General features: G+C 43.5%; 1 protein-coding gene across 4 annotated transcripts in view; it reads left to right on the top strand.

Moving 5' to 3' along the window:
* The first annotated feature begins 436 nt into the window (after nucleotides 1-436).
* LOC112241753 (2-phosphoxylose phosphatase 1) overlaps nucleotides 437-19008 on the top strand; it is an 80120-nt gene continuing 61548 nt past the window's right edge. The window contains exons 1-3 of one of the 4 annotated variants that reach the window (XM_042297579.1): nucleotides 440-727; nucleotides 1672-1815; nucleotides 13561-13749. In XM_042297579.1, the coding sequence (XP_042153513.1) occupies nucleotides 1737-1815; nucleotides 13561-13749 (268 nt within the window). In that variant the 5' untranslated portion in view covers nucleotides 440-727; nucleotides 1672-1736. Of the gene's footprint in view, nucleotides 728-1671; nucleotides 1816-5835; nucleotides 6208-13192; nucleotides 13233-13560; nucleotides 13750-19008 lie in introns of those variants that run through there. The other 3 variants (XM_042297580.1, XM_042297583.1, XM_042297581.1) reach the window with 3 other exon arrangements.

Raw genomic sequence — 19008 nt, 5'->3', positions numbered from 1 at the left:
CATATCGGTTGATCGCCATAGAATAATGTTGATGGCAGATTAACCCGGTGGTCCTCCACGTCTCACACCGGAATTGTGGAGATGCAAGACAAAAGAAGAGGGATGCAATCGAATGCATAGCGAGGGTTTTCCGGGAGACGGCGCAGCGAGCCATTACATTTCAGTTGCATCTGAACCTACAGTAGGATTACATTTCAGTTGCATCTGAACCTACAGTAGGATTACATTTCAGTTGCATCTGAACCTACAGTAGGATTACATTTCAGTTGCATCTGAACCTACAGTAGGATTACATTTCAGTTGCATCTGAACCTACAGTAGGATTACATTTCAGTTGCATCTGAACCTACAGTAGGATTACATTTCAGTTGCATCTGAACCTACAGTCGGATTACATTTCAGTTGCATCTGAACCTACAGTAGGATTACATTTCAGTTGCATCTGAACCTACAGTAGGATTACATTTCAGTTGCATCTGAACCTACAGTAGGATTACATTTCAGTTGCATCTGAACCTACAGTAGGATTACATTTCAGTTGCATCTGAACCTACAGTAGGATTACATTTCAGTTGCATCTGAACCTACAGTAGGAGGCTAGCGCAGCACGGTGGAGTCCCCCGGCAGGACACAGGACAGCCAGCACGACAGCACATCGCTAGGGAGTCTAGAAGAGTACAAGCCAGCACGGCGCCGGGTGGATTCAATTTCTGATTGAGACTACCGGGTAAGATGATCCGAGATAAACGACCAGCAAGCAATATGTTAGTTAGTCAGTTTAGCTACTTAGCGTGTTCCCACGACTCTGTGTTGAGTAGGCACATTGTAAACAAAGGCTTAGCGTTTTGTAATATCTACGTTATTAAGGTAGATTCCGCGAACAAAATACAAGTTTATTACCGCATATTTATCTTTACAAGCGGTAACTTTAACTATTATACCGGTAGTACTGATGTGTTAGCTATAACAAGATGATCTAGCTACAGTTAGCCAGTTCGCTAGCTACTGGTCAGCATAGCATTGTAGTCGAGGCGAACAGACAAACTGTCACAATGCGTCAACATTGTTTTAATTAGTGCAATCATCATGAAATAGTATCTCCTCGCTAGTAGCCTACTACAATGTAGCAGTAAGCACGACAGGACTTCTACACAAGAGTTTCACCACGTTTAGATACTGTACATACAGGCTGGTTACATATAAACATTTATACATTGAAAAGCAAAAAGATTTTGGAGACAGTTTAGTTTACCACGTTTTGAACTCTCTAAGTCCAAATATAAACCTTATAATGAACATGACTTGAGAGAACATCTCAGTCATGTAGGCAATTTCTGAGGGGAGGTGATTGAGGATTCTGATTGAGGCACCCTTTTACCTCATCTAGCCATGCTCTTATTTTTAGTCTGTCCAATAGCAGGGTTGCGTTGTGTATAACTGACATAAATGGTAGTTTAAAAAAACAAACATTTTCTTTCTTCCTTTCCCTCCCTGGTGGTTCCTAGATCCTAGATCCATGCTCTCTCATGGGTCTATTCATAGAAGGCAGGATGTATAGTGGAAAATGGTACAAAGTTGTTTTCCATTGTGTGCAGAAACGTTTTTGGTTTAGAGGCCTGTTATAGACATGTTTGTTTCATAATGTTGCTTGTCTTTGTTGTGTCTATTTAGACAGCAGGAATGGGGCAAGGTGTGGGTGGCTGACTGACAGGGAGACTGACCAATCACATGTCAGGATGCTGGCTAGAAACCTCTTCATCCTCCTGGTGGTGGTGGGGGCAGTGCTGGCCATCGTGAGCCTCAGCCTCCAATTCTGTAAGTTTGTGTACTGTCTCTACCTCTGCCATTATTTGTGGTTGTAATTTGTGTACGAGCGCTTGGTGTGTATATCCAGGGCTGTTTGTGTATGATCACGTGGTGTGTGTGTATTACATCTGGCCACTTGTTTTTTGTTCTCCAAGGGACCCAGTGACATGGAAAAAGACAGGTCCTCTAGAGACATTCTCTATGTAGACTAGACCTATCCACTATGATACCCCGAGATACTCTTAAGTGTTCTTCCTATGACGTGTCTGCTGTGGAATGGCAGGCGCTGCCGGTAGAAAATGGCCTCCGCCACCGTTAGGTCATTGTACACCATCTCCCCTGTGCATAGTCCAGACACAGTGTCCTCGATGCCAGTAAATACAAGGAAACCGGCCCTGTCGATTAGATACGGAAGACTCTTACTGTCGGTGGATGGGAAGAATAGTTCTTTAGCTGTTATGTGAAAAGACTATCATTCAAATGTAGGCTAGACTGGAGGATATTATTGAGCTGCAAAAGTAACATCCATATTTGGCGGAAAAATCCTAGTCCCAGATTATGTTGATTATTCTGGGTTCCTGAAACCCATGTCAGACTGTGATGAAGTGTTTTTCACTAGGATTAGTTCTTGTCTGGACAAACATGTATTATCAGATCAAATACGGACTCAATATCCATCTTGCTCTCACACACACACACACACACACACACACACACACCCACACACACACACACACACACACACACACACACACACACACACACACACACACACACCAGATTACTGTGCAACCCAGTGCTGCAGATAACGTTTTGGGCTGAGCATTTGCCAGAAAATCCCCCCTGCTCCGTCTCAACGCCTCTTTTAGGCTCCTTCCCCTGTATTACTTTTTGAACAGTGGCCATATAGTACAGTACAGCTACACAGGTTCAATATGTAAATTCATATTATAACATACAGTGGGGCAAAACAGTATTTAGTCAGCCACCAATTGTGCAAGTTCTCCCACTTAAAAAGATGAGAGAGGCCTGTAATTTTCATCATAGGTACACTTCAACTATGACAGACAAAATCAGAAAAAAAATCCAGAAAATCACATTGTAGGATTTTTTATGAATTTATTTGCAAATTATGGTGGAAAATAAGTATTTGGTCACCTACAAACAAGCAAGATTTCTGGCTCTCACAGACCTGTAACTTTCTGGCACTACCTTAAAATCTCTTCTCCTGCCCTCCAATCTTCTCCTTTAGCAAAAACAAAAGGCAATAAAACATTAAATCCGACTGTAATTGTTACCATAGTGTGTGTACGCGTGTGTGGTGTGTGTGTGCATGTCACACATGCATATGCTAGGCTCGTACGGGTCCCTTACTTTGTCATTGAGCATGTGTCTTGACTCTTGATGTAGTTGTCAATCACTTAAGGAGAACATGATATTTACGAAATCAAAGTATGGTCTGTGTTCGCGTCCTCTCCTTCCCTGTCATGTGATCTGTAGGTTGTCTGTGTGTTGGAGAGAGGCTGTCATAACTTATTCATCAGCCTGCAGGTCATTACCCTCTAGTACAGCCAAGGAGCCAGGGAAAGGTCCAGTGGGACACCAGCACTTCATGTTTCATTGATTGTCATCCCTCTTTCTCCTCCACTTTCCCTCCCTCTCATCTCTCTCTTTTTCTATTTTAGTCTCTGACTCTTATCTTTCTGTTTTGGTCTGTTCTTTCTTATGCTTCTTCCCTCACTTTTCCTTTTCCTCCTGCCTTTCCTGACTCACTCACTCCCTCCATATTTCTTTTCTTTATTTGAACATTGGGGAAACAAGCCAGTGTATTGAAGCATGGCTTTCAATTTGTTTTCTGAAACCTGTTTGATTATGGTGTGTGATCCAGACAGGCGATGACAGATGGTTTGCCGTGACTCTGACACTGCCTGGACTGGGGTCACCATGACAACTGTTTGACAAGCGGCCAGGAGTCCCACAGGAAGAGAGGTGTGATGCATAGTGGAACAGAGGATGGAGAAGGAGGGGAACAAAAACAGCTGGAGAGAGAGAGATAGAAGAGAGGAAAGGAGAGACGGAAGAGAGAGACGACAGGAGAGGGAATGGAAGAGGAGATAAAGTCATGAAGAGAGGGGGACACGATAACATCAGCAGTGATATAGGAAAGTATAGATACAGGAATATAGGAAAGTATAGATACAGGAATATAGGAAAGTATAGATACAGGAATATAGGAAAGTATAGATACAGGAATATAGGAAAGTATAGATACAGGAATATAGGAAAGTATAGATACAGGAATATAGGAAAGTATAGATACAGGAATATAGAAAAGTATAGATACAGGAATATAGGAAAGTATAGATACAGGAATATAGGAAAGTATAGATACAGGAATATAGGAAAGTATAGATACAGGAATATAGGAAAGTATAGATACAGGAATATAGGAAAGTATAGATACAGGAATATAGGAAAGTATAGATACAGGAATATAGGAAAGTATAGATACAGGAATATGGTGTTGGTGTTGGTCGTGGCAGTAGTGTGTGGTGTTCGTTGTGGTGTTCGTCGTGGCAGTAGTGTGTGGTGTTCGTCGTGGCAGTAGTGTGTGGTATTCGTTGTGGTGTTCGTCGTGGCAGTAGTGTGTGGTGTCGTTGTGGTGTTCGTCGTGGCAGTAGTGTGTGGTGTTCGTCGTGGCAGTAGTGTGTGGTATTGGTTGTGGTGTGTGGTGTTCGTCGTGGCAGTAGTGTGTGGTGTTCGTCGTGGCAGTAGTGTGTGGTATTGGTCGTGGCAGTAGCATGTGGTGTTCGTCGTGGTATTGGTTGTGGCAGTGGTGTGGTGTTCGTCGTGGCAGTAGTGTGTGGTGTTCGTCGTGGCAGTAGTGTGTGGTGTTCGTCGTGGCAGTAGTGTGTGGTATTGGTTGTGGTGTTCGTCGTGGCAGTAGTGTGTGGTGTTCGTAGTGGCAGTAGCGTGTGGTGTTCGTCGTGACAGTAGTGTGTGGTGTTCGTCGTGGCAGTAGTGTGTGGTGTTCGTCGTGGCAGTGGTGTGTGGTGTTCGTCGTGGCAGTAGTGTGTGGTATTGGTTGTGGCAGTAGTGTGTGGTGTTTGTCGTGGCAGTAGTGTGTGGTATTGGTTGTGGCAGTAGTGTGTGGTGTTCGTCATGGCAGTAGTGTGTGGTGTTCGTCGTGGCAGTAGTGTGTGGTATTGGTCGTGGCAGTAGTGTGTGGTATTGGTTGTGGCAGTGGTGTGGTGTTCGTCGTGGCAGTAGTGTGTGGTGTTCGTCGTGGCAGTAGTGTGTGGTGTTCGTCGTGGCAGTAGTGTGTGGTGTTCGTCGTGGCAGTAGTGTGTGGTATTGGTTGTGGTGTGTGGTGTTTGTCGTGGCAGTAGTGTGTGGTGTTCGTCGTGACAGTAGCGTGTGGTGTTCGTCGTGGCAGTAGTGTGTGGTATTGGTTGTGGCAGTGGTGTGTGGTGTTCGTCGTGGCAGTAGTGTGTGGTGTTCGTCGTGGCAGTAGCGTGTGGTGTTTGTCGTGGCAGTAGCGTGTGGTGTTCGTCGTGGCAGTAGCGTGTGGTGTTCGTTGTGGCAGTAGTGTTGTTTTAGCACGGTATCACTAACACTGGGGCTTAATTAAATGTGTGGGTTGAGCATTAGGATGCTACTCTTTTCCAGGATGGATGATTTTGACTGCCAAGGCCACACATTATGTTTATTCTACATACCTTTCTCCCTATTCCTCTCCCTCCCTCTTTCTCTATCCATCACCATTTGGAAATGGCCCTTTTTTATTTCTCTGGTGGGAGAGATGGAGGAAGAGAAGGAGGAAGGTCATTCACGGTCCATCCTGTGTGTTTAAGGTTTACTGTAGCAGCGTTTTCAACTCTCAGCCAATGCATACAGTCAGAACTACCTGCTCTTCCCCTAATTACTGGCTCTGCTGTACATTTCTTAAGGCTAGCTAGTTGTTACTTAGACCTGGCCCCTGATGTTGTGTACATACTGTAGGCTTGCATGTGTGTTGCTTTGGTACCCTGTGTGTGTATGTGTTTGTGTGTGTGTTCATGCTCCAAGCTTGTACACAACTCTGTGTGTTTGCGGATGTGTGAGTTGGCGTTGATGCCCTGGGCTTGTGTGGCTTACGTGTTTTTTCAGTATGTGTGCTCTTACATAGTGTGGGCAGTCCGTTACAAAAGGCCCTTTGTATGAGCGACTGTGGCAGACCAGGGCAGTGAGCAGGCCTGTAATGGGGCCATGGGTCTGCCGAGTGCGCAGGCGTGTGTGTGTGTGTGTGTGTGTGTGCGGGGAGAGGGGACCAGTTCAGTGAATGGGTTCCAGTGTGTGTCTTCCCCTCTACCCAGTGAGCAGATCTCAGAATACACTTCCTCCTCCTTTCCCTCGTCACCGGTGAGTCTATACTGATACTAACTGACTGGCGAGTCTATACTGATACTAACTGACTGGCGAGTCTATACTGATACTAACTGACTGGCGAGTCTATACTGATACTAACTGACTGGCGAGTCTAACTGATACTAACTGACTGGCGAGTCTATACTGATACTAACTGACTGGCGAGTCTATACTGATACTAACTGACTGGCGAGTCTATACTGATACTAACTGACTGGCGAGTCTATACTGATACTAACTGACTGGCGAGTCTATACTGATACTAACTGACTGGTCAGTGTATACTGATGCTGACCGATCAGTGAGTTTATACTAATGCTAACTGACCGGTGAGTCTATACTGATGCTAACTGTCTATATATACTGGTGCTGACCGATCAGTGAGTTTATACTAATGCTAACTGACCAGTGAGTCTATACTGATGCTAACTGACTGTCTATACTGATGCTAACTGATTAGTGAGTCTATACGGATGCTAACTGACCGGTGAGTCTATACGGATGCTAACTGACCGGTGAGTCTATACTGATGCTAACTGTCTATATATACTGGTGCTGACCGATCAGTGAGTTTATACTAATGCTAACTGACCGGTGAGTCTATACTGATGCGAACTGATCTGTGAGTCTATATGGATGCTAACTGACCGGTGAGTCTATGCTGATGCTAAATGACCGGTGAGTCTATACTGATGCTAACTGACCGGTGAGTCTATACAAATAAAATAAAATGTTATCTGTCACATACACATGGTTAGCAGATGTTAATGCGAGTGTAACAAAATGCTTGTGCTTCTAGTTCTGACCATGCAGTAATATCTAACAAGTAATCTAACCTAATAATTTCACAACAGCTACCTTATACACACAAGTGTAAAGGGATGAAGAATATGTACATAAAGATATATGAATGAGAGATGGCCGAACGGCAAAGGCAAGCTGCAGTAGATGGTATCGAGTACAGTATATACATTTGAGATGAATAATGTAGGATATGTAAACATTATATAAAGTGGCATTGTTTAAAGTGGCTAGTGATACATTTATTACATACATTTTTCCATCATAAAAGTGGCTGGAGTTGAGTCAGTATGTTGGCAGCAGCCACTCAATGCTAGTGATGGCTGTTCAACAGTCTGATGGCCTTGAGATAGAAGCTGTTTTTCAGTCTCGGTCCCGTGAGGTTATTTTCCTGTCACCACATTCCAAGGGCCCTCACCTCCTCCCTGTAGGCCGTCTCGTCGTTGTTGGTAATCAAGCCTACCACTGTAGTGTCGTCTGCAAACTTGATGATTGAGTTGGAGGCGTGCATGGCCACGCAGTCATGGGTGAACAGGGAGTACAGGAGAGGGCTGAGAATGCACTTCTGTGGGGCACCAGTGTTGAGGATCAGCAGGGTGGAGATGTTGTTACCTACCCTCACCACCTGGGGGCGGCCTGTCAGGAAGTCCAGGACCCAGTTGCACAGTGCAGGGTCAAGACCCAGGGTCTCGAGCTGAATGACAAGTTTGGAGGGTACTGTGGTGTTAAATGCTGAACTGTAGTCGATGAACAGCATTCTTACATAGGTATTCCTCTTGTCCAGATGGGTTAGGGCAGTGTGATTGCGATTGTGTCGTCTGTGGACCTATTGGGGCGGTAAGCAAATTGGAGTGGGTCTAGGGTGTCAGGTAGGGTGCAGGTGATATGGTCCTTAACTAGTCTCTCAAAGCACTTCATGATGACGAAGGTGAGTGCTACGGGGCGGTAGTCATATAGCTCAGTTACCTAAGCTTTCTTGGGAACAGGAACAATGGTGGCCCTCTTTAAGCATGTGGGGACAGCAGACTGGGATAAGGATTGATTGAATATGTCCGTAAACACACCAGCCAGCTGGTCTGCTCATGCTCTGAGGACGCGGCTGGGGATGCCGTCTGGGCCTGCAGCCTTGCGAGGGTTAACACGTTTAAGTGTTTAACTCATGTTGGCTGCAGTGAAGGAGAGCCCGCAGGTTTTGGTAGCGGGCCGTCTCAGTGACAATATATTGTACTCAACGCGAGCAAAGAAGTTGTTTAGTCTGTCTGGGAGCAAGACATCGTGGTCCGCGACGGGGCTGGTTTTTCTTTTGTAGTCTGTGATTGACTGTAGACCCTGCCACATAACTCTCGTGTCTGAGCCGTTGAACTGCGACTCTACTTTGTCTATACTGATGCTTAGCTTGTTTGATTGCCTTGCGGAGGGAATAGCTACACTGTTTGTATTCATTCGGTCATGTTTCTGGTCACCTTGCCCTGGTTAAAAGCAGTGGTTCGCGCTTTCAGTTTTGTGTAAATGCTGCCATCAATCCACGGTTTCTGGTTTGGGAATGTTTTAATAGACGCTGTGGGTACAGCATCACCGATGCACTTGCTAATAAACTCACTCACCGAATCAGCGTATTCATCGTTTAAATGTTTTACTCATGTTTTACTCATTGTTGTTTGACGCTATGCGGAACATATCCCAGTCCACGTGATCGAAGCAATCTTGAAGCGTGGAATCCGATTGGTCAGATCAGCGTTGAACAGACCTGAGCACGGGTGCTTCCTGTTTTAGTTTCTGTCTATAGGCTGGGAGTCGTGGTCAGCTGTTCCGAAAGGAGGGCGGGAGAGGGCCTTATATGCGTCGAGGAAGTTAGATTAACAATGATCCAGGGTTTTGCCAGCCCGGGCCGCACAATTGATATGCTGACAAAATTTAGGGAGCCTTGTTTTCAGATTAGCCTTGTTAAAATCCCCAGCTACAATAAATGCAGTCTCAGGATATGTGGTTTCCAGTTTACATAGAGTCAAATTAAATTCTTTGAGGACCGTCGATGTGTCTGCTTGGGGGGGAATATACACCACTTTGATTATGATCGAAGAGAATTCTCTTGGTAGATAATGCGGTCGGCATTTGATTGTGAGGGATTCTAAGTCAGGTGACCAAAAAGATTTGAGTTCCTGTATGTTGTTATGATCACACCACGTCTTGTTAATCATAAGGCATCCACCCCCGCCCCTCTTCTTACCAGAGAGATGCTTGTTCCTGTCGGGACGATGCGTGAAGAAACCAGGTGACTGTACCGACTCCGATAGCGTGTCTCGAGTGAACCATGTTTCCGTGAAACAAAGAATGTTACTGATGCCAATGACCATCTATACTGGTGCTAACTGACCAGTGAGTCTATACCGATGTTAACTGACTGTCTATACTGGTGCTAACTGACCAGTGAGCCGATATTGATGATAACTGACCAGTGAGTCTATACTGATGCTAACTGACCGTCTATACTGGTACTAACTGACCAGTGAGTCTATACTGATGCTGACTGACCAGTGAGTATACTGATGCTAACTGACTGTCTATACTGATGCTAACTGACCAGTGAGTCTATACTGATGCTAACTGAACAGTGAGTCTATACTGATGCTAACTGAACAGTGAGTCTATACGGATGCTAACTGACCGGTGAGTCTAAACTGATGCTAACTGACCAGTGAGTCTATACTGATGCTGACTGACCAATGAGTCTATACTGATGCTAACTGACCATCTATACTGATGCTGACTGACAAGTGGGTCTATACTGATGCTTACTGACTGTCTATACTGATGCTATCTGATCAGTGAGTCTATACTGATGTTAACTGACCGTCTATGCTGATGCTAACTGAACAGTGAGTCTATACTGATGCTAACTGACCGGTGAGTCTAAACTGATGCTGAATGACCAGTGAGTCTATACTGATGCTAACTGACCGTCTATACTGGTGCTAACTGACCAGTGAGTCTATACTAATGGTAACTGACCGGTGAGTCTATACTGATGCTAACTGACTGTCTATACTGATGCTGACTAACCAGTGAGTCTATAGTGATGCTAACTGACTGTCTATACTGATGTTAACTGACCAGTAAGTTGGTACTGTGTTAACTGATTGTCTATGCTGATGCTAACTGAACAATGAGTTGATACTGATGCTAACTGACCGTCAATACTGCTGCTAACTGACCAGTGAGTCTATACTGATGCTGACTAACCAGTGAGTCTATACTGAAGTTAACTGGCAGTCTATACTGATGCTAATTGATCAGTCAGTCTATAGTGATGTTAACTGACCGTCTATGCTGATGCTAACTGAACAGTGAGTCTATACTGATGCTAACTGACCGGTGAGTCTAAACTGATGTTGACTGACCAGTGAGTCTATATTGATGCTAACTGACCGTCTATACTGGTGCTAACTGACCAGTGAGTCTATACTAATGTTAACTGACCGCCTATGCCTATGCTAACTGAACAGTGAGTCGATACTGATGTTAACTGTTTGTCTATGCTGATGCTAACTGAACAGTTAGTTGATACTGATGCTGACTGACCGGTGAGTCTATACTGATGCTAACTGACCATCTATACTGATGCTGACTGACCAGTGAGTCTATACTGATGTTAACTGACTCTATACTGATGCTAACTGAACAGTGAGTCTATACTGATGCTAACTGACCATCTATACTGCTGCTAACTGACCATTGAGTCTATACTGCTGCTAACTGACCAGTGAGTCTATACTGATGCTGATTGACCAGTGAGTCTATACTGATGCTAACTGACCGTCTATACTGATGCTAACTGACCACTGAGTATACTGATGTTAACTGACCAGTGAGTCTATACACTACCATTCAAAAGTTTGAGGTCACGTATACATTTCCTTGTTTTTGAAAGAAAAGAACATTTTTTGTCCATTAAAATAAAATAAAATTGATCAGAAATACAGTGTAGACATTGTTAATGTTGTAAATGACTATTGTAGCTGGAAACTGCAGATTTTTTTTAATGGAATATCTACATAGGCGTACAGAGGCCCATTATCAGCAACCATCACTCCTGGGTACCAATTGCATGTTGTGCATGCCGTTTCCAGCTACAATAGTCATTTACAACATTAACAATGTCGACACTGTATTTCTGATTAATTTGATATTATTTTAATGGACAGAAAATGTGCTTTTCTTTCAAAAACAAGGACATTTCTAAGTGATCCCAAACTTTTGAACGGTCGTGCAATTCGACAAGTCTATTTTTCATTGTCATGGTTACACTGTTTTTATAGCTTCAAATGTCTTTCCTGTTTCCACTCTACTCTGGGGGGTTGCTGTACTCTGGAGATGTACTGTTTGGGGTTAATATGGATGCCCTCACTTTAAGATAGTGTGGCTTCTATTTAGGCTAGTTGATTTAAAGGTTGTCATAGGAATGAAAGGGCCTCTCTCCTTTTATAGTTAGAAAGTGTCTTGCTTTGTCTCTCTTTGCAAAGATTTGTAATATTTACCTACTCCACCGCCGTGCTTCAGGACAACCAGGGTTTCTGAGATACGTGTGTGTGTCTGTGTGTGCGGGTAGTGAGTATTGTCAGGAGGGCATTGCGTTTCAACTTCTTCCCAGGATCCTGTGTTTCTGAATGGGACTGCAGTGGTTCCCACACTGCTCTCGGGCCGCCTGGCCTTGGGGTCACAGGTCAATGGTTGTCAAGGCAACCCTGGGTTATTGGTGAGGGGTTCTGTACAGGGTTCTACTGCTGTTCACATGTAGATGAACTGGGCTGAGGTTTGACTAAAGCTCGGGGAGGCTGGGCCGGCGCTGAGGCTGGGCTGAAGGTGAGGCTGGGGACATGAGGGGCTGAGGCTGGGCTGAGGAGGAGGCTGGGGACATGATGGGCTGAGGGGAGGGGAGGCTGGACTGAAGAGGAGACTGGGCTGAAGCTGGAGACATGATGGGCTGATTCTGGGCTGAGGAGGATGCTGGGGACAGGATGGGCTGAGGCTGGGCTGAGGCTGGGAACATGATGGGCTGACAGGGGGCTGAGGAGGAGGTTGGGCTGACAGGGGGCTGAGGAGGAGGCTGGGCTGAGGGGAGGCTGGACTGATGAGGAGGCTGGGCTGAGGCTGGGCTGGGGGGGAGGTTAATTGACTATATACCTTAATAAAGGAGGGTCCTTTGAGCAATGGATGTCAGTGGTGTCTCTCTCGCTATACTTCTCTCTCGCTATACTTCTCTCTCGCTATACTTCTCTCTCGCTATACTTCTCTCTCGCTATACTTCTCTCTCTCGCTATACTTCTCTCTCTCTCTATACTTCTCTCTCGCTATACTTCTCTCTGTCTATACTTCTCTCTGTCTATACTTCTCTCTGTCTATACTTCTCTCTCGCTATACTTCTCTCTCGCTATACTTCTCTCTCACTCAATCCTTCATTCTCTGCTATTTCATTCAGTCTCTTTCTCCCTCACAATCTGTCAAACATTGAGGAGTTGACCCATTAACCTCTCTTGGGTAGGGGGCAGTATTTTCACGTCTGGATGAAAAGCGTACCCAATGTAAACTGCCTGTTACTCAACTAGGATATAAAGTTTCTACAACTGTTGAAATTATGTCTGGGAGTATAACAGAACTGATACGGCAGGCGAAACCCAGAGGACAAACCATCCCAAGAAAAAAAAATGTCAGCCTACCACTGTTTTCAATAGCTGTCATTTTTATTATAAGGCGAAATCCTCCCAGAATGCAGTTCCGAGGGCTTCCTCTAGATGTCAACAGTCTTTAGAAAGAGTTTCATGCTGGTTTTTGGAAAAATTTGCCCGAAATTTTAGTTTTTCTAGGTGGCTCCCATTTTGGCTGTAGTGATTCCATGCGAGTGGAAGAGAGCGTGTTCTTTGGTATTTTTCTCCGGTAAAGACAATAACGATTCTCCGTCTTAAATTGTATCATTTATTTACGTATTAGGGTACCTAAGGTTTGATTATCAACATTGTTTGACTTGTTTGGAAAAGTTTATTAGTAACGTTTGGGATTCATTTTGTATGCATTTTGATGGAGGGAAACTGGGTGGATTATTGACTGAAGTGCGCCAGCTAAACTGAGTTTTATGGATTTGAAGAAGGGTATTATCGAACAAAAGGACCATTTGTGATGTAACAGGGACCTTTTGGAGTGCCAACAGAAGAAGATCATCAAAGGTAGGCATTTATTATATGGCTATTTCTGACTTTCGTGGCGCACTTGCCTGGTTGAAACATGTTTTTCATGCTTTTGTATGCGGGGCGCTGTCCTCAAATAATCGTATTGTGTGCTTTTGCCGTAAAGCCTTTTTGAAATCTGACACAGTAGCTGGATTAACAAGAGGTTAAGCTTTATTTTGATGTATTACACTTGTGATGTTATGAAAGTTAAATATTTATAATTCTGTAGTTTGAATTTTGCTCTCTGCAATTTCATTGGATGTTGGCCCATAAGAAGTTAAAGTAATTTGAAAATGTTTATACTCCCCCCCTCATCTCTCTCCAGTCCACCTAATCCCCACTACGCCCATGGGTGAGGACTGGCCCCACCAGGGTCAGGGACAAGGCCAGGGCCAAGGAAAAAGCAGGAAGAGAGTGATCCCTGTCCCCCACACAGAGGATCCTGATCCAGACCCCATCACTGAGGCGTATGGCTACTGCAACACCCCCAACCGCTCTGAACAGTCCTGGGAGGGTGAGACACAAACACACACACACACTCACACACACACACAGTCTGCTAACGTGTTAGCCATTGCCTCAACCAATCAGTGAAGATAGCTCAGGTTTTATAACAGAACTTTAGGAAGTCAGTCAGTAGGTAACAAGGAAGGTTTAGAAATACGGAACACTTAGATGTGTGTACTAGAGGTCGACCGATTATGATTTTTCAACGCTGATACCGATTATTGGAGGACCAAAAAAAGCCGATACTGATTAATCGGACGATTTTATATATTTGTAATAATGACAAATACAACAATACTGAATAAACAATGAACATAATACATAAATACCTTCTATTTAGTCTAAAATAAAAGTGAACCGTTCCGTATTTTATCTAACGGTGGCATCCATCAGTCTAAATATCGCTGTTACAATGTTATGTCATAATTATGTACAATTCTGCCAAATTAGTTCGCAACGAGTGTCACACCCTGACCATAGTTTGCTTTGTATGTTTCTATGTTTTGGTTGGTCAGGGTGTGAGCTGAGTGGGCATTCTATGTTGGATGTCTTGTTTGTCTATTTCTATGTCTGGCCTGATATGGTTCTCAATCAGAGGCAGGTGTTAGTCATTGTCTCTGATTGGGAACCATATTTAGGTAGCCTGGGTTTCACTGTGTGTTTGTGGGTGATTGTTCCTGTCTCTGTGTTTTGCACCAGATAGGGCTGTTTTTGGTTTTCCACGTTTATTGTTTTTGTTAGTTTATTCATGTCTAGTGTCTTTATTAAAAAACATGAATAACCACCACGCTGCGTTTTGGTCCGCCTCTCCTTCACCTAAAGAAAACCGTTACAACGGGCCAGGCGGCCCAAACTGTTGCATATACCCTGACAATTTCCCTAGTTAATATGGCCTGCTAACATTAATTTCTTTTAACTAAATAAATATGCAGATTTAAAAATATATATATACTTCTGTGTATTGATTTTAAGAAAGGCATTGATGTTTATGGTTAGGTACATTCGTGCAACGATTGTGCTTTTTTCGCAAATGCGCTTTTGTTAAATCATCCCCCGTTTGGCAAAGTTGGCTTTCTTTGTTAGGAAGAAATAGTCTTCGCAGTTCTCAACGAGCCAGGAGGCCCAAACTGCTGCATATACCCTGAATCTGTTCCACAGTACGCAAGAGAAGTGAAACAATTTCCCTAGTTAAAAGAAATTCATGTTAGCAGGCAATATTAACTAAATATGCAGGTTTAAAAATATATACTTGTGTATTGATTTTAAGAATGGCATTGATGTTTATGGTTAGGTGCACATTGGTGCAATGACAGTTCTTTTTTCGCAAATGTGCTTGTTACATCACCCGTTTGGCGAAGTAGGCTGTGATTCAATGATAAATTAACATGGAACGCAGGACAAGCGAGATAAACTAGTAATATCATCAACCATGTGTAGTTAACTAGTGATTATGATAAGATTGATTGTTTTTTATAAGATAAGTTTAATGCTAGCTAGCACCTTACCTTGGCTCCTTGCTGCACTCGTATAACAGGTAGTCAGCCTGCCACACAGTCTCCTCGTGGAGTGCAATGTAATCGGCTGAAAACGGAATAGCCGATTAATTGGTCGACCTCTAGTGTGTAGGCCAGATGTGTTGGGATATGTAAAGATAATTGATAGGCTGGGGTTAGGTCATAGTTTGCTAGAGGATAAAGTGTCATGGTTAGAGGAAAGAGAGGATAAAGGCTCATGGTTAGAGGAAAGAGAGGATAAAGGGTCATGGTTAGAGGATAGAGAGTATAAATTGTCAGGGTTAAAGGATAGAGAGTATAAAGTGTCATGGTTAGAGGATAGAGAGGATAAAGGGTCATGGTTAGAGGATAGAGAGGATAAAGGGTCATTGTTAGAGGATAAAGTGTCATGGTTAGAGGATAGAGAGTATAAAGGGTCATGGTTAGAGGATAGGGAGGATAGAGAGGATAAAGGGTCATGGTTAGAGGATAGGGAGGATAGAGAGGATAAAGGGTCATGGTTAGAGGATAGAGAGTATAAAGGGTCATGGTTAGAGGATAGAGAGGATAAAGGGTCATGGTTAGAGGAAAGAGAGGATAAAGGGTCATGGTTAGAGGATAGAGAGTATAAAGTGTCATGGTTAGAGGATAGAGAGGATAAAGGGTCATGGTTAGAGGATAGAGAGGATAAAGGGTCATTGTTAGAGGATAAAGTGTCATGGTTAGAGGATAGAGAGTATAAAGGGTCATGGTTAGAGGATAGGGAGGATAAAGGGTCATGGTTAGAGGATAGAGAGGATAAAGGGTCATGGTTAGAGGATAAAGGGTCATGGTTAGAGGATAGAGAGGCTAAAGGGTCATGGTTAGAGGATAGAGAGTATAAAGGGTCATGGTTAGAGGATAGGGAGGATAGAGAGGATAAAGGGTCATGGTTAGAGGATAGAGAGTATAAAGGGTCATGGTTAGAAGATTGAGAGTATAAAGGGTCATGGTTAGAGGATAGAGAGTATAAAGGGTCATGGTTAGAGGATAGAGAGGATGAAGGGTCATGGTTAGAGGATAGAGAGGATAGAGAGTATAAAGGGTCATGGTTAGAGGATAGAGAGGATGAAGGGTCATGGTTAAAGGATAGAGAGGATAGAGAGTATAAAGGGTCATGGTTAGAGGATAGAGAGGATAGAGAGGATAAAGGGTCATGGTTAGAGGATAGAGAGGATAAAGTGTCATGGTTAGAGGATAAAGTGTCATGGTTAGAGGATAGAGAGTATAAAGGGTCATGGTTAGAGGATAGAGAGGATAAAGGGTCATGGTTAGAGGATAGAGAGGATAAAGGGTCATGGTTAGAGGATAAAGGGTCATGGTTAGAGGATAGAGAGTATAAAGGGTCATGGTTAGAGGATAGAGAGGATAAAGGGTCATGGTTAGAGGATAGAGAGGATAAAGGGTCATGGTTAGAGGATAAAGGGTCATGGTTAGAGGATAGAGAGGCTAAAGGGTCATGGTTAGAGGATAGAGAGTATAAAGGGTCATGGTTAGAGGATAGAGAGGATAGAGAGGATAAAGGGTCATGGATAGAATATTAGAGAGGATAAAGGGTCATGGTTAGAGGATAGAGAGTATAAAGGGTCATGGTTAGAAGATTGAGAGTATAAAGGGTCATGGTTAGAGGATAGAGAGTATAAAGGGTCATGGTTAGAGGATAGAGAGGATGAAGGGTCATGGTTAGAGGATAGAGGGTCAGGATAGAGAGTATAAAGGGTCATGGTTAGAGGATAGAGAGAATGAAGGGTCATGGTTAAAGGTTAGAGGATAGAGAGAATGAAGGGTCATGGTTAAAGGATAGAGAGGATAGAGAGTATAAAGGGTCATGGTTAGAGGATAGAGAGGATAGAGAGTATAAAGGGTCATGGTTAGAGGATAGAGAGGATGAAGGGTCATGGTTAGAGGATAGAGAGGATAGAGAGTATAAAGGGTCATGGTTAGAGGATAGAGAGGATGAAGGGTCATGGTTAGAGGATAGAGAGGATAAAGGGTCATGGTTAGAGGATAGAGAGGATAAAGGGTCATGGTTAGAGGATAGAGAGGATAAAGGGTCATGGTTAGAGGATAGAGAGGATAAAGGGTCATGGTTATAGGATAGAGAGGATAAAGGGTCATGGTTAGAGGATAGAGAGGATAAAGGGTCATGGTTATAGGATAGAGAGGATAAAGGCTCATGGTTAGAGGATAGAGAGGATAAAGGGTCATGGTTATAGGATAGAGAGGATAAAGGCTCATGGTTAGAGGATAGAGAGGATAGAGAGTATAAAGGGTCATGGTTAGAGGATAGAGAGTATAAAGGGTCATGGTTAGAGGATAGAGAGTATAAAGCGTCATGGTTAGAGGATAGAGAGTATAAAGGGTCATGGTTAGAGGATAGAGAGGATAAAGGGTCATGGTTAGAGGATAAAGGGTCATGGTTAGAGGATAGAGAGGATAAAGGGTCATGGTTAGAGGATAGAGAGGATAAAGGGTCATGGTTAGAGGATAGAGAGTATAAAGGGTCATGGTTAGAGGATAAAGGGTCATGGTTAGAGGATAGAGAGGATAAAGGGTCATGGTTAGAGGATAGAGAGGATAAAGGGTCATGGTTAGAGGATAGAGAGGATAAAGGGTCATGGTTAGAGGATAGAGAGGATAAAGGGTCATGGTTAGAGGATAGAGAGGATAAAGGGTCATGGTAAGAGGATTAGAGAGAATAAAGTGTCATGGTTAGAGGATAGAGAGGATAATGGGTCATGGTTAGAGGAAAGTGAGGATAGAGAGTATAAAGGGTCATGGTTAGAAGATTAGAGAGAATAAAGGGTCATGGTTAGAGGATAGAGAGGCTAAAGGGTCATGGTTAGAGGATATAGTGGATAGAGAGGATAAAGGGTCATGGTTAGAGGATAGAGAGGATAAAGGGTCATGGATAGAATATTAGAGAGGATAAAGGGTCATGGTTAAAGGATAGAGAGTATAAAGGGTCATGGTTAGAGGATAGAGAGGATAAAGGGTCATGGTTAGAGGATAGAGAGTATAAAGGGTCATGGTTAGAGGATAGAGAGTATAAAGGGTCATGGTTAGAGGATAAAGGGTCATGGTTAGAGGATAGAGAGGATAAAGGGTCATGGTTTGAGGATAGAGAGTATAAAGAGTCTTGGTTAGAGGATAGAGAGGATAAAGGGTCATGGTTAGAGGATAAAGGGTCATGGTTAGAGGATAGAGAGGATAAAGGGTCATGGTTAGAGGATAGATAGGATAAAGGGTCATGGTTAGAGGATAGAGAGGATGAAGGGTCATGGTTAGAGGATAGAGAGTTTAAAGGGTCATGGTTAGAGGATAGAGAGTTTAAAGGGTCATGGTTAGAAGATAGAGAGTATAAAGGGTCATGGTTAGAGGATAAAGGGTCATGGTTAGAGGATAGAGAGGATAAAGGGTCATGATTTGAGGATAGATAGTATAAAGGGTCATGGTTATAGGATAGAGAGGATAAAGGGTCATGGTTATAGGATAGCGAGGATAAAGGGTCATGGTTAGAGGATAGAGAGGATAAAGGGTCATGGTTTGAGGATAGAGAGTATAAAGGGTCATGGTTAGAGGATAAAGGGTCATGGTTAGAGGATAGAGAGTATAAAGGGTCATGGTTTGAGGATAGAGAGTATAAAGAGTCTTGGTTAGAGGATAGAGAGGATAAAGGGTCATGGTTAGAGGATAAAGGGTCATGGTTAGAGGATAGAGAGGATAAAGAGTCA

Source organism: Oncorhynchus tshawytscha, linkage group LG14, assembly GCF_018296145.1.
Source record: "Oncorhynchus tshawytscha isolate Ot180627B linkage group LG14, Otsh_v2.0, whole genome shotgun sequence".
NCBI lineage: Eukaryota > Metazoa > Chordata > Actinopteri > Salmoniformes > Salmonidae > Oncorhynchus > Oncorhynchus tshawytscha.
The sequence above is the reverse complement of the archived record's forward strand: the minus strand, read 5'-3'. Positions and strand labels throughout refer to the sequence as shown.